This window comes from Nesoenas mayeri (assembly GCF_963082525.1).
Source record: "Nesoenas mayeri genome assembly, chromosome: 23".
NCBI classification, from domain to species: domain Eukaryota; kingdom Metazoa; phylum Chordata; class Aves; order Columbiformes; family Columbidae; genus Nesoenas; species Nesoenas mayeri.
Genome location: NC_137574.1, coordinates 4221619 through 4234177, shown reverse-complemented (window position 1 = coordinate 4234177; position 12559 = coordinate 4221619). Strand labels below are relative to the sequence as shown.

The 12559-nt window shown below is 46.1% G+C and overlaps 1 protein-coding gene across 3 annotated transcripts in view; it reads left to right on the top strand.

The window, feature by feature from the left end:
• SRGAP2 (SLIT-ROBO Rho GTPase activating protein 2) overlaps positions 1–12559 on the top strand; it is a gene marked incomplete at both ends in the record, with an annotated part of 86780 nt that overhangs the window by 62769 nt on the left and 11452 nt on the right. For 2 of the 3 annotated variants that reach the window (XM_080358133.1, XM_080358132.1), the window contains 7 exons: positions 2452–2479; positions 3997–4021; positions 4401–4461; positions 6699–6776; positions 8133–8267; positions 9305–9410; positions 10289–10513. In XM_080358133.1, coding sequence (XP_080214259.1) covers positions 2452–2479; positions 3997–4021; positions 4401–4461; positions 6699–6776; positions 8133–8267; positions 9305–9410; positions 10289–10513 — 658 coding nt within the window. Of the gene's footprint in view, positions 1–2451; positions 2480–3990; positions 4022–4400; positions 4462–6698; positions 6777–8132; positions 8268–9304; positions 9411–10288; positions 10514–12559 lie in introns of all 3 variants that reach the window. The other variant, XM_080358134.1, reaches the window with a different exon arrangement.

Genomic DNA, 12559 nt, shown 5'->3' with positions numbered 1-12559 from the left:
GGAGGAAATTAAATGTGATTTCTCTATTGCTATGTAGATTCAAAGACTGCCTTTGGGGCAGAGTCCAGTTGAGGCCTGTATCCAGTGCAGTGCCTCAGGGGGCAGTGCTGGGGCTGGTATTATTCAATATATTCATCAATGATTTGGACAAGGGAATAGAGTGACTATCAGTAGGTTTGCTGATGACACCAAGCTGGGAGGAGTGGCTGACACTGGAGGCTGTGCTGCCATCAGAGACCTGGACAGGCTGGAGAGCTGGGCAGGGAAAAATGTAATGAAATATAACAAGGGCAAGTGTAGAGTCTTGAATCTGGGCAGGAACAACCCCAGGTTCCAGTATAAGTTGGGGAATGACCTATTAGAGAGCAGCGTAGGGGAAAGGGAGCTGGGGGTCCTGGGGACAGCAGGGTGACCATGAGCCAGCACTGGGCCCTTGTGGCCAGGAAGCCAATGGGACCTGGGGTGGGTTAGAAGGGGGTGGTCAGTAGGTCAGAGAGGTTCTCCTGCCCCTCTGCTCTGCCCTGGGGAGACCACACCTGGAATCTTGTGTCCAGTTGTGGCCCCTCAGTTCCAGCAGGACAGGGAACTGCTGCAGAGAGTCCAGCGCAGCCACCAAGAAGCTGGAGGGAGTGGAGCATCTCCCGTGTGAGGAAAGGCTGAGGGAGCTGGGGCTCTGGAGCTGGACAAGAGGACACTGAGGGGGGACTCATTCATGGGGATCAATATGGAAAGGGGCAGTGTCAGGAGGATGGAGCCAGGCTCTGCTGGTGACAACCAGTGATAGGACAAGGGGCAATGGGTTCAAACTGGAACACAGAAGGTTCCACTTAGATATGAGAAGGAACTTGTTCCTGGTGAGGGTGTCAGAGCCTGGCCCAGGCTGCCCAGGGGGGTTGTGGAGTCTCCTTCTGTGCAGACATTCCAACCCGCCTGGACACCTTCCTGTGTAACCTCATCTGGGTGTTCCTGCTCCATGGGGGGATTGCACTGGATGAGCTTTACAGGTCCCTTCCAACCCCGACACTCTGGGATTCTGTGATTCTAGGGGTTTTTTTTGTGGCTGCTTTGCAATACCACATCTTTCTTAGTCGCTCTGTGACCGGGTGTGTGTCAGCGTGAGCTCCAGCAGCTTAAAAAGAAATTAAATAAATCAATTCTGTCATCTATGAGACCAAAAGGAACTGCGAAAGGGAGCAACATTTTGTTTCCAAAACCACGTTAGCAGGTTAATGGTACAAACTGGGGACTGTGCCTGGGCTTATCCATAAAATGACATTTAATTGGGAAATGAGCGAATAAAATTCCTTTCACAAGTCCCCAGAGCATGGTTAGAAGCTTTACTGAAAAATGTGCCTACAGCTGCGTGTCTTCAGTCCCTGGAAAACTCATGAGGTCGTTGCTATTCTTATTGTTCTTTGCCCCGTCCTCAGGTGACATGTATTAGTCCTCTTGCAAATTACCTTAATCGAAAGATGACAAGTTCCAGTAATAAAAACAGCAGCAAGTCCTCCTATCTGCAAGTAATTATGTCCTTGCTACTGTACACATTTGTCACCCTAATGTAGGAGCCCCTTGACGTTGCCACAGCCATGTCATTTATATATATGAATATTCCATGATGGAAATGGGACAGATGGCTGGAAATTCTGCTTCAGAATAACATTTTCATGTAAATGACGCCCTGTTTTGGCTTTACGTGGGGAGAGGAAAGCGCCTGTTGAGATGTGCTCAACTAATTGTCAGCCATCGGCAATTAGACGTTTTCCTCGTTCGTTCTTCCGTCTCCCCAGGAGCAGGAAGCGGGGAAGGTGGATTTTCAGCTGTTATCAATCTGTTTGGTTTCACTGGTGATGGTCCCTACCAGCAAAACTTCTTGCCTGTACAATTCCCAAAGGCACAACCGCGTTTTGTGTCTCCTCCTCCCCGTTGTGCCGTTCCAAAGCGATGCCCGTTAGCGCTCGTCAGCTCGGCCGCTTCCTCGCGAACCCGCCGCGAGCCAACGGAACCTTTTTCTAAATATGCTGCTGGAAAATATCATTAAACGTCTTGTCTCCCTGAATAGGTCGGTGCCAGCACGTTCGGGCTGTGGGCTAACAAACCCGGGAATGTTTCCAGTCTTGCTAAGTGGCTTTATAAAGTAGAATCTCTCACGCCGCCGATTCCTCTGGGAAAGGGGAGGGAGGGAGAGGTTGACGAGCCGGGTTGTTTTGGCAGCAGAAGTGGGCAATTAGAAGTCATTTTCAAAAGCAAACAATCCTTTTCCAAAGCCAGAGTCCTCGGGCAGCCCCGTTGGCTGCGGGGCCGTGGGGATGAGCTCCGCTGGCTCCCCAACTGCTCCCTCCCTCCCCACTGGCTTTTCTCCTCCATCCTCTTCCCAAACTGTCTTTACAAAACCATTGAAAGTATTTCCCCGTTCCTCCTAACACTGTATTTCTCGGTGTTCTTTAACAGGTCAAAGGACTGACTGCTCCATCGCCAGGTAGGTGCAGCTCGGGGCATCATTCTATAAGGAAAATCTGATCGCTGCCATTCCAGCCCAGTTACCTGCCCAGTATATCTATCTGTGAGAAAAACATATTAATTTAGCTAATATATAAGCGAATTCGTGCTGGTTAATATGGCTTTAAATAGCATCACTATTACCTACGTCAGCACAAGGTGCTGCTGCAGTTTATACATGTTTATACCTCTGCTCAGCTGAGTAATTAATAATTCTTTTGATTAAGAGCCTGCTGACACTCCTCGCCTTGCTTGGTGCTGCCATGGGTGGTTGTGACCACACACCTGCTGGCAGGAAACCTAATTGGGGTTAAAAATAATCAAGAGGGGGGAAGACAAAAGAGCTACATGGAGAGCTTGTGCTTTTTTGCCCCAGTACATTTAAGATGAGGAAGGTTTTTATAAAACACACCGAATTTCGGCTCCAGGTGGATGGATTGGGCACCAGGAGCTGGAGCAGGGGACATGTTCACCAGAGGAAGGTGATTGCTACCAATACGGAGTCATTACTACTCTTCACATTCCTCACAGCAAAAGCGAAGCTGACAGGTCCTAATTAGAGCCTGACGTCTGGAATAATAAAATATTATTCATCGCGAAACAATTTTAAATATCAAAGAATCATTACTGCTCGTATTTTAAAATAAGCCTTATTGTCTGTGACAGGCCCATGGAATCCGATTTTTTTTCATTCAGTGTTTCTGATTTTAATAAAAGAAATTTCCCCTGAATTAACACATTGTACAGGCTTTTTAAAAATCACAGTTCTAATCACCTTATTTATAATTCAGCAGCCATCTGCCCTAGCAGGGAATTGACTTGAATGATACATTAGGGCCTCGCTACCGTTATCTCTCACGCTTCATTTTTACAGGAAACTATTGGAATTTTAAACCCCAGTAATAAATTTTGAGGGGAAAAAATGCTGGCAAAGGAAAGGGATTTTTCCTATTTGACTACAATTAATGTCCAGCCACACAAATCACGGTTTATACTGGAAAGGCTGAGCCTGGCTGGTGTTTGAGGGGGGTTTGTGTTATTGATTTATTTGAAATCTTATCGGAAACAATAATAAGGACTGGACAATGTTGACAGTGTGGTTGGGACCAGCGTCCTCCCACCTGCTTCTCCTTTAGGGAACGGCCACGTGCAATTTATATTAATATTAACAAACTTCATCATCAACGAGGAGCCCTGTATGACAGATTTCCATATGATTGGAATTAGAATGTCAAGGGTAATTTTTGCCGAAGCGTTGGGCTCCCTTGCGCCCGTTACAGGTTTTTAGTGATTTAAAGTCACTTAGAATCTTTCTGAAATGCTGTAAATTGAAGGAGACTAAGTCGTGATGATTGACTTGGATATCTGGCTCCTTCCCTCCTCCCATATTCGCAACAAAGTCCGTAGGGAACAATGAGAGTAGAGGATTCTCTTGACTTTTCTGTTCTGTTTTCTCCCTCCTGCACCGATGGGCGGTTCTGATCCCACCAGCGGCAGGCGCAGCTCCACCATAAGAAAGCAGGTAATTAACACTTCCTTCAGTAACGAACCGGGGATGGGTGTGTGTTGGTGCTGGAGAGATGGGACACACGCAGGTGTTCTTATCCGTTTTTCTTGTGTGTCCTTTTCAGCCTTGGTCAAGTGGAACTGGTGTCCGCTTGGCCAGTGACTGAAATCAATAAAACACGGATCCACAGCCTCGATTCGCTTTCTGTGACAAAATTTAAACACAATTTGACCCCGTGTTTTGACAGACCCAGAAGCAAAATGACCAAACAGCCTTGAGCTGTTGGGTCAGTCGCGGTTTACGGGTTTTGGGCTGTTGTGTCTTTGTCTTTGCTCTCCGCTCTGCCCGTCGCTCTGCGTTCTGACCGCTCTGCTTTGGGTTTCTCCTGGCGCAGGATTCCTCCCAGGCCATTCCGCTGGTCGTGGAGAGCTGCATCCGCTTCATCAGCAGACACGGTGAGTCAAAGGCTTTCCAGTGATACCTTGTCGAGGGTTTGATTGCGGGGTGACAATAAAACTGTGGCAGATGTATTGTCAACCTCCTCTTCCCCCTCACTTCCCCCTTCAGCCTCTCCCCATTTCCCACTCAGCACAGGTGATCGGGAGGGAAAGGACAGAGAGAAGAGAGTTGGAAAAATTAAACATGTTTTACTAATGCTACTGATAAAATAGAGAAAATAATACAAAATACACAAAACCAATCTTGAAAGTCCCAGCAACTGCAGAGCCGGCACCCGAAGTCCTGGACTGGACTCTGCAGCCGACCGGAGCTGGATTCAGTCTGTCACTGGCCTCAGGTCACAGGGACCACTCGCAAGGTCCTCTCCTAATGTCGCCATAAGGAAAAGGGATGAGATCCTCGTGATCTCCCACTTTTATATGAAGTATCACGTGAATGGGATGTTATACACAGTTGGTCAGTTTTTGGTCACCTGTTTCTCGTCGCCCCTCTCGCAGGATGTCCATCCATGCTTATCAATAACTTCACATTCCATTGCGATGTTACCAAAACATGTATCTGGTTCTCCAGGAAAATTCATCTAATATGAAGCTTTAGCTGACAGGCAAATTCACTCAAAGAGAAACTTGTTTTTTTAACAAAACCAGGACAAACCTCCATCAAACAAACAAATGGAAAAGCCTGAAAAATATTCCGAGCAGCTCGGGACACGCTGCTTGTGCAGAGGAATCCTAGAAACCACAATATAAAGAAATTATCGCTCGCTGTATTGTTGGTATTGTTTGTCATCGCTTTTCCGAATTTTATTGCAAATAAGTTGACCTTGTAAATACTGTTCTTCTGAAAATATCCCGTTGTTTCTTGTAAAATAAGGTTCCCATCCTTCCACACCACCTCTGCTCACCTTGTTTTGAGCCCTGGAATGTGGCCTTCGCCAACAATGATCATCCTCTTCCTCAGGGAGCAGGAATTCTCCAAGTATTTGAATGTAGGAGGCCAAGCAGTGAATTAATGGCTTGCTTATTGCTGCGATGAGATGATTTATACCTGTTTCGCGGGCTAACTTCGCAGCCTTGAATGCTGTAAAAGATTTTATGCGTTTCTTGTAATTTGTTTTCGTTTTTAATCGATATCATTTGTTAATAGCATGTGAAACAGCTGCTAATTAACATATGTAGAAAGGGGCTGAATTTATCTTCATTAACCAAGACACAGAGCCAGATAGTAGGGCCCGTTTCGTTTTGCTTGTTAAATTACCATTTTAGAAACTATAATCTAGAGCCCCATTCTCATCATCCGTTGGAAGAACCAAGTGCTATAAACCTTCATTAAGGCCACACTTGGCCTTTTGCTGGAAAAAATCACTGAAACCACATTGCGATGCGAACCAAATCGGGGCCGTTGGGTTTTATGTGTTAGACTCATATTCCTGGATTAGCTTAGATCCCCAACAGAAAGATCCTTTGCCAACAGATTCAACTTTTATTTTCTAAAGGTTTCATTGCGTCGTGATGCAAACGGCCACAGAAATTGAGAGGACGAGGCCACAGATGCATTCAAGCTTATTAGTTTATAGCCATTATTATAAATAAGAAAGATATCGCAGCGTTCCCTGGTTTGGAAAGCCTGCAGTTAATGGGAACTGATTTGTTCCCATTGTTCACTGTACTTTGTTCCTTACTCAATTTGTACCGGTTGTTGCTCACCCCAAACACACTCACAAAATCGTTATGACGATGGTATTTTGCAACATGTTGCCCCCTTGATAATTGGATTTAACGACGTTGCTAATTTTTTGAGCGCCAATGTCTCAAAGCCAATCCGAAAAGCCCAGCTAGCGGGTCGTGCTGGGGTAATTAAATGCTTCCATTTCAACGGGCTGATTTGCTCTGGGCTTTTGCATTATTGCTATTGAAAATAAGCTGCCTCCTTGTGTAGTTCACCGTATTTTCCATCTGGCTGATAGACTGTTAGTTTATGATTTTCTCCGGGTTGTAAAATCCTTCAGGGTAAAAGATAACGTGCATGGCTGTTCTAACCCTGTTATTATGTCAGGTTACGACGAAGGGTTAATATTTTTTCTCCATGTGCAGGGTTCTGTTTTTACATATTCTATATGTGCCCAGACATGGCTTTTAAACCTGCGTTGCTGATGTTTCTTTTATCATCTATGCCGCAGCTGATGAAGGTGCCAGTTTCTCTCCTTGTTCTCAAACATCTCATTGTTTCACAGGTTTGCAGCACGAAGGGATATTCAGAGTGTCTGGGTCACAAGTCGAAGTGAACGACATCAAAAATGCGTTTGAGAGAGGTAAGGAAGATCTGTTCTGGTACCTCGGAAATCATCAAACGTAGGAATTTGTTTAAATATTCTGAAATGGCCCATTTTGGTTGCAACTTGATATATTTTGTTCCTTCAATCTTTGTGTTTCCGAGGTCAATCCAGCCCAAACTCTTACCCAGTGCTCATTAACCTTGAATACCATTGTTTGCCATTATGCTTTACATCCTGTAGAGCATCTGTATCATAAATATTCTGAACACCATCTTCTCTCTTATTTGGTAGCTTATTGATTATTTGTAACACTAAAGGAATAGACAATTTCATTATTGGATGTAACTGCATTTTCCCACCCTCTCCCCCAGCTCTTTATGAATAAACTGGCTGCTAGAGGGTGAAATTTTGTTTTTCTTGAGGCACAGCTGGGCTACGTTTTATCCTCAATACCAGCAAATGAGAGAGTCACATTCAAGACACCGTTAGTTTGACGTAGCTTTGAATAGATTTGATTTTCATGGTGAGGAACCATTCCATGGTTCCATGTGGCAAAGAAAAGCCACAAGCTGGGCAGGTTTAGGAGCGTTTGCTCTTCAGCCCGAACCCCCCAACAACACAGCTCCTGGTAATTCCCCAAATACATCACTCTCAGAAAATAGAGCTGGTGTATTTCTATGCTTGCTGTTGGAAAAGAGTCATTAATTAGGCACGACAAGTTTATTTTGCTTTGGGGAGGAGTTTGAGCAACGTGTGTGAAATGCGGCATCTGATTTCACTTCTCTTCATCTCCATCTGCCTGAGAATTAAAATCCTCAGGAACAGAGGGAGAAATGTGTAGGTAGAGCCTGATGTCAGCAATAGACCCTTTTTTACATAAAAGAAATACCGATTGTCTTGGGAAAATAGCCGGTTGTTCCAGTGCTAACAGGCAGAAATAAAGAGGTGATGTTTTTTCTTCATCTCGCTTGTCTCCGTAAAGCATTTGATATACAGAACTGACAAAGTTAACAATAACCTCTCTGCAGTTTATTACTTCATCCAGAACCCTTGGTGGCAGTTAATATCAAGCATAATGCTCCTGTTTGTAGTGGCCCATTTATTATCCCGGGTGTTATTAAGATAATAGACAAGCTTTGGTAATTTCAGTCACATAATGGATATATATAGCTTCAATTTGAGGATTGCCCCATCGTTAAATCTAATTATAGCTGATAGGGAGTTTTCCCTAGGGAGCAACTCCTTAAGTGGGCATCTTTTCTTTTGTAACACAGACAAACTGTGGCGTGTTCGTGGTGACAAATCACCCGTCCTGGGACCACTGGGAATCCCACTCTGCTCCTTTTCTCCTGGATTCTGATTTTTCTTGCCTGTTTTTCTTTACCCGTGAAGGGGAAGATCCACTGGCTGGAGACCAGAATGACCACGACATGGATTCCATAGCGGGAGTTCTGAAGCTCTATTTCCGAGGGCTGGAGCACCCTCTCTTCCCCAAGGATATCTTCCACGATCTGATCGCCTGCGTCAGTAAGTATCTGAAAAGAAATAGGATTAATTCTTCCAGTCTCGTCTGCCACTTTCCTCTCTTCCCCTCCCCCTTTTTCCTGGCTCCAGAATAATCTTTTTATGCTTATTTTGGCTGGGTTTGCGTTCCATTCATATCCTAATCTCTATTAGCCAGAGTCTGGGCATTTACCTGGTTACAGCCATCCTTGTTCTGATAGCGATTTTTTAAATGAATGAGGAAGGAGATAAAAACAAAGAGATTTTTAAGGACTATATCATGGGTTTTTCTGAGGCAGTGCTTTGTGAGGAGATTATTTTAAAATAGAATAAAACCAAAACCTCCACTTCGCAGGATTTAGATTCATAACCATGAGGTGCCAGCTATTCACTCCTCTTAAAGAATATCGATGGTGAGCGCAGTCACAGCTGAGTTATTAACATTTCTGATGGTTTCTAAAGGTGGTTCTGGTAGGCAAACGGTTGTTGGTGTTTTTTGTACGTGAACGACTTCATTTTAAACGGCCTGAGTGTTGCCATGTCCTTCAGAATCGAAGAAAGATTCTATTGTCCGAGTAGTGAAACGGCCTTTGCCGCCGCAGCCTTTGAAGTAAAGCAGAAGATAACTGCTCCTGCAATGGCTCGTGGTTTTCTCCTCCCGATAAATGCGTTTACAAAGTTGAATTCACATCATACGAGAAGTCAAATATACTTGGAAATAAGCTCTGCCTTCTGAGATGGTTTGTGCTGCCCACTTATTTCTCAGTAGGCTGCTGCACACAGAGCTTTTTTGCCTCACCCTTTAACTATGTTAATTTTCCTTTGAGTCTTATACAATTTCCTTTTTTAAACACCCACCGTTCGGAGCTAACTTGAATGAGCTATTGTGCCAGAACTCTTGGAGCAGATGACATCCAGCGCTCCCACGCTGGGAAGGAGCTTGCAGGGAAGTCTCACGTGTTTTGGGGACCTTTGTTGTCAAAGGCTTCACCAGCAGGTTCCGCGGGTAGGATGGTGGGTATGGCGAGACGATGACCCGTGTTGCTCCTTCTCCCTTTCAGCAATGGATAATTTACAAGAGAGAGCGCTGCACGTGCGGAAAGTCCTTCTGAACCTGCCCAAAACCACGCTGATTGTCATGAGATACCTCTTTGCGTTCCTCAATCAGTGAGTATCCTTGAGGGCACCACGGCCCTGATGTAGAGCTCGGTATAAACAGGATAGATGGCAGAACCACCGGTAACGCTGCAGCGTATAATCTCAGCAAACAAGGTATTAATACAAATGCCGCCGTAGCTTCCTACCGCGTCTGCCTTCCTGGGCTTGTCAACCACGCTGAGGTTCATCCCAACAATGCAAACGCAATCGCCAAGGAGTTCCAGGAATGAAAGTGAATAACGTGCTGGTAAACCAAGCAAGGAATGCTATTAAAGAGTCAGACACTGGGTTGTGCACCAGCGAGGAGCACTAAGTAGTGTGGGTGGTGGAGGGTGAGGGTGTTTTTGTGAAACGCTCCTCTGCACCCATCGGGTTTGTTGAGGAGCTCGGAGACTAGTTTCCTAGTACCTACCTAGCACTAGTTTCCTCCAGTACCGTGGTCTTGATGCCTGATGTAGCGCAAAGGAAAACTGTCCTGACCAGAAGGTTATATATACATGGTCAAAACTCTCTGAATACCATGTAGGTGAAAGAGAAATAGAACTACAAGACAGTATTTTTACCTAACAGAGACATGTCTCTGGCTCACTGTCTCAAATACAGAAGAATTAAAGACGAAGATTAAAAAATAACATCTTCCCATTGTAAAGTCAGCACCCAGCTCTTTTTGTGTAGTCTTGAGCTTTCACGCTCCCTTTGAGGTTTCCGTTTCAGTTCTCTGTCGATACCATCAGTATCTCATTTTTTTGCAGACCCAGAATATTCAAGTCCCAGCTGATCAGCTTTAAACAGCAGCAAACCCAAAGCGAACCTTCCCAGCTCCGCGGATGATGATGATAATGTTGTTTTTTGCTGTTAACCCTCCTCCCCACTTCTGTCTTTTGCAGTTTATCACAGTTCAGTGAAGAGAACATGATGGATCCCTATAATTTAGCCATCTGCTTTGGGCCGACGCTGATGTCTGTGCCTGAAGGTCACGATCAAGTCTCTTGCCAAGCCCATGTCAATGAATTGATCAAAACCATCATCATCCAACATGAGAACATCTTCCCAGGACCAAGGGAGCTGGAGGGTCCAGTCTATAGCAGAGGTGGAAACACCGAGGATTACTGGTATGACAGGGGAGATGATGAATGGGTGGATATTTATTTACGGATTAGCAAGGTACAGCCATGCGTTGTGCGCTGTCTAATTCTGGATTCAAGCATCTGGCTTAGCCTTTCAAAAATCTCTTTTACAGAAGAGGAGACGCCTCTGGTTATCTCCGGAGCGTCACCACCTTAAAAGAAATAAGCCGATAGAAAGTAACTGTTCACTTGTCAAACCGAGCTCACTTATCTTGAAAGGCAAGGGCTTTTCTCGGATGTTCTGGTGTGGTAGCTGCCAAAATCAATCTGTTCTTTTTTCTTCTTCTTTTTTATTCTCCTGCTTTTGCCTTTTTTTTACTGTCCCGATGGCCTTTGCTTCAGACTCAGGGGTCACTGCAGCTGAACCTCGAAAGCTGCGACACGGTTTAATTTTCCGGGCAGCGCCGGCGGTGGGGGAGGGAAGAGGCAGGAATGCGAAATCACCATTTCCATCCAGCTCAAAGCTCGGAGGCCCGGCCGCGCGTTCAGTCTGCAAAGCCACATCTGGAAGCAATTCAGCCCGAGCGGCTCCTGTCATCTGGGGTGGAAGGTTGGGGAGCGGGGGGAAGGAAAGGAGGTGTTTTCTTTCCTACCGAGGCTGATCTCTCCCTCTCAAAAGGAGGAGTGTTAAATTGTGTCCTGCTTCTCCCGCAGCTCTTTCCCTCCTCCGGTGTCCCAGGAATGCAAATGATTATTTTCATACCCTAAAATAAATACATTTTTAAAATGAAGTCGCTGCGGTGACAGAGCTGGCCTTGTTTCCCTGACTTGTTTCAGGGTAGCATTAACTATCAGCTCCCTCCATGGGCTCCTTCTTACTAACCGCTGTTTGCAGAAGACTTGCCAGAGCCTCTTTTGGAAATTCTGTTAATTTTACCCTTCGCTCTGATGTTTTTAGCTGATGTTATATGTTGTAGGGAAAAAAAAAGATGAAGAATCTTTACGACCTTAAGGAAACACATTAAGTTTGACAAGAGGTTCCGTCCCATAAGATGAAGGGAATAAAAATGTGAAATATTCAGTGGGGGTGACACTTCATGTAGGAGGCAAAATGTCCTGGAAGGTAATATTAATTTTCTAAAGGCATTTGGTTTTATTTCATTGCCCTTCCAAACCACCCTGACCCCCAGACCCTGCTAAGCAGAGAAGGGCAGGAGCAAGGCAGGGAAACTGCTTGAAGCCAGGAGGGAGCACCTGGTTCCTATTCCACCTCCTCACAGCCCTGCTATTTAGATTTTATTGCCCGCAGGGCTCTTTGCCACGGAGCAGCAGAGTGAATCCTCATCATCCAGAGGATCCAGCAGGGAGCAGCTCCCGCTACGTTTGCCGGTGCTGCTTGGCTGGACTGAGCTGTCTCGGTGCTGCGGAACTGTATAAGTTCCGGTATAAGTTGGGGAATGACCTGTTGGAGAGCAGTGTAGGGGAAAGGGACCTGGGGGTCCTGGGGACAGCAGGGTGACCATGAGCCAGCACTGGGCCCTTGTGGCCAGGAAGCCAATGGGACCTGGGGTGGGTTAGAAGGGGGTGGTCAGTAGGTCAGAGAGGTTCTCCTGCCCCTCTGCTCTGCCCTGGGGAGACCACACCTGGAATCTTGTGTCCAGTTGTGGCCCCTCAGTTCCAGCAGGACAGGGAACTGCTGCAGAGAGTCCAGCGCAGCCACCAAGATGCTGCAGGGAGTGGAGCATCTCCCGTGTGAGGAAAGGCTGAGGGAGCTGGGGCTCTGGAGCTGGACAAGAGGACACTGAGGGGGGACTCATTCCTGGGGATCAATATGGAAAGGGGGAGTGTCAGGAGGATGGAGCCAGGCTCTTCTGATGACAGCCAGTGACAGGACAAGGGGCAAAGGGTGCAAACTGGAACACAGGAGGTTCCGCTTAAATGTGAGAAGAAACTTGTTGGAGTGAGGGTGTCAGAGCCTGGCCCAGGCTGCCCAGGGGGGTTGTGGAGTCTCCTTCTGTGCAGATATTCCAACCCGCCTGGACACCTTCCTGTGTAACCTCATCTGGGTGTTCCTGCTCCATGGGGGGACTG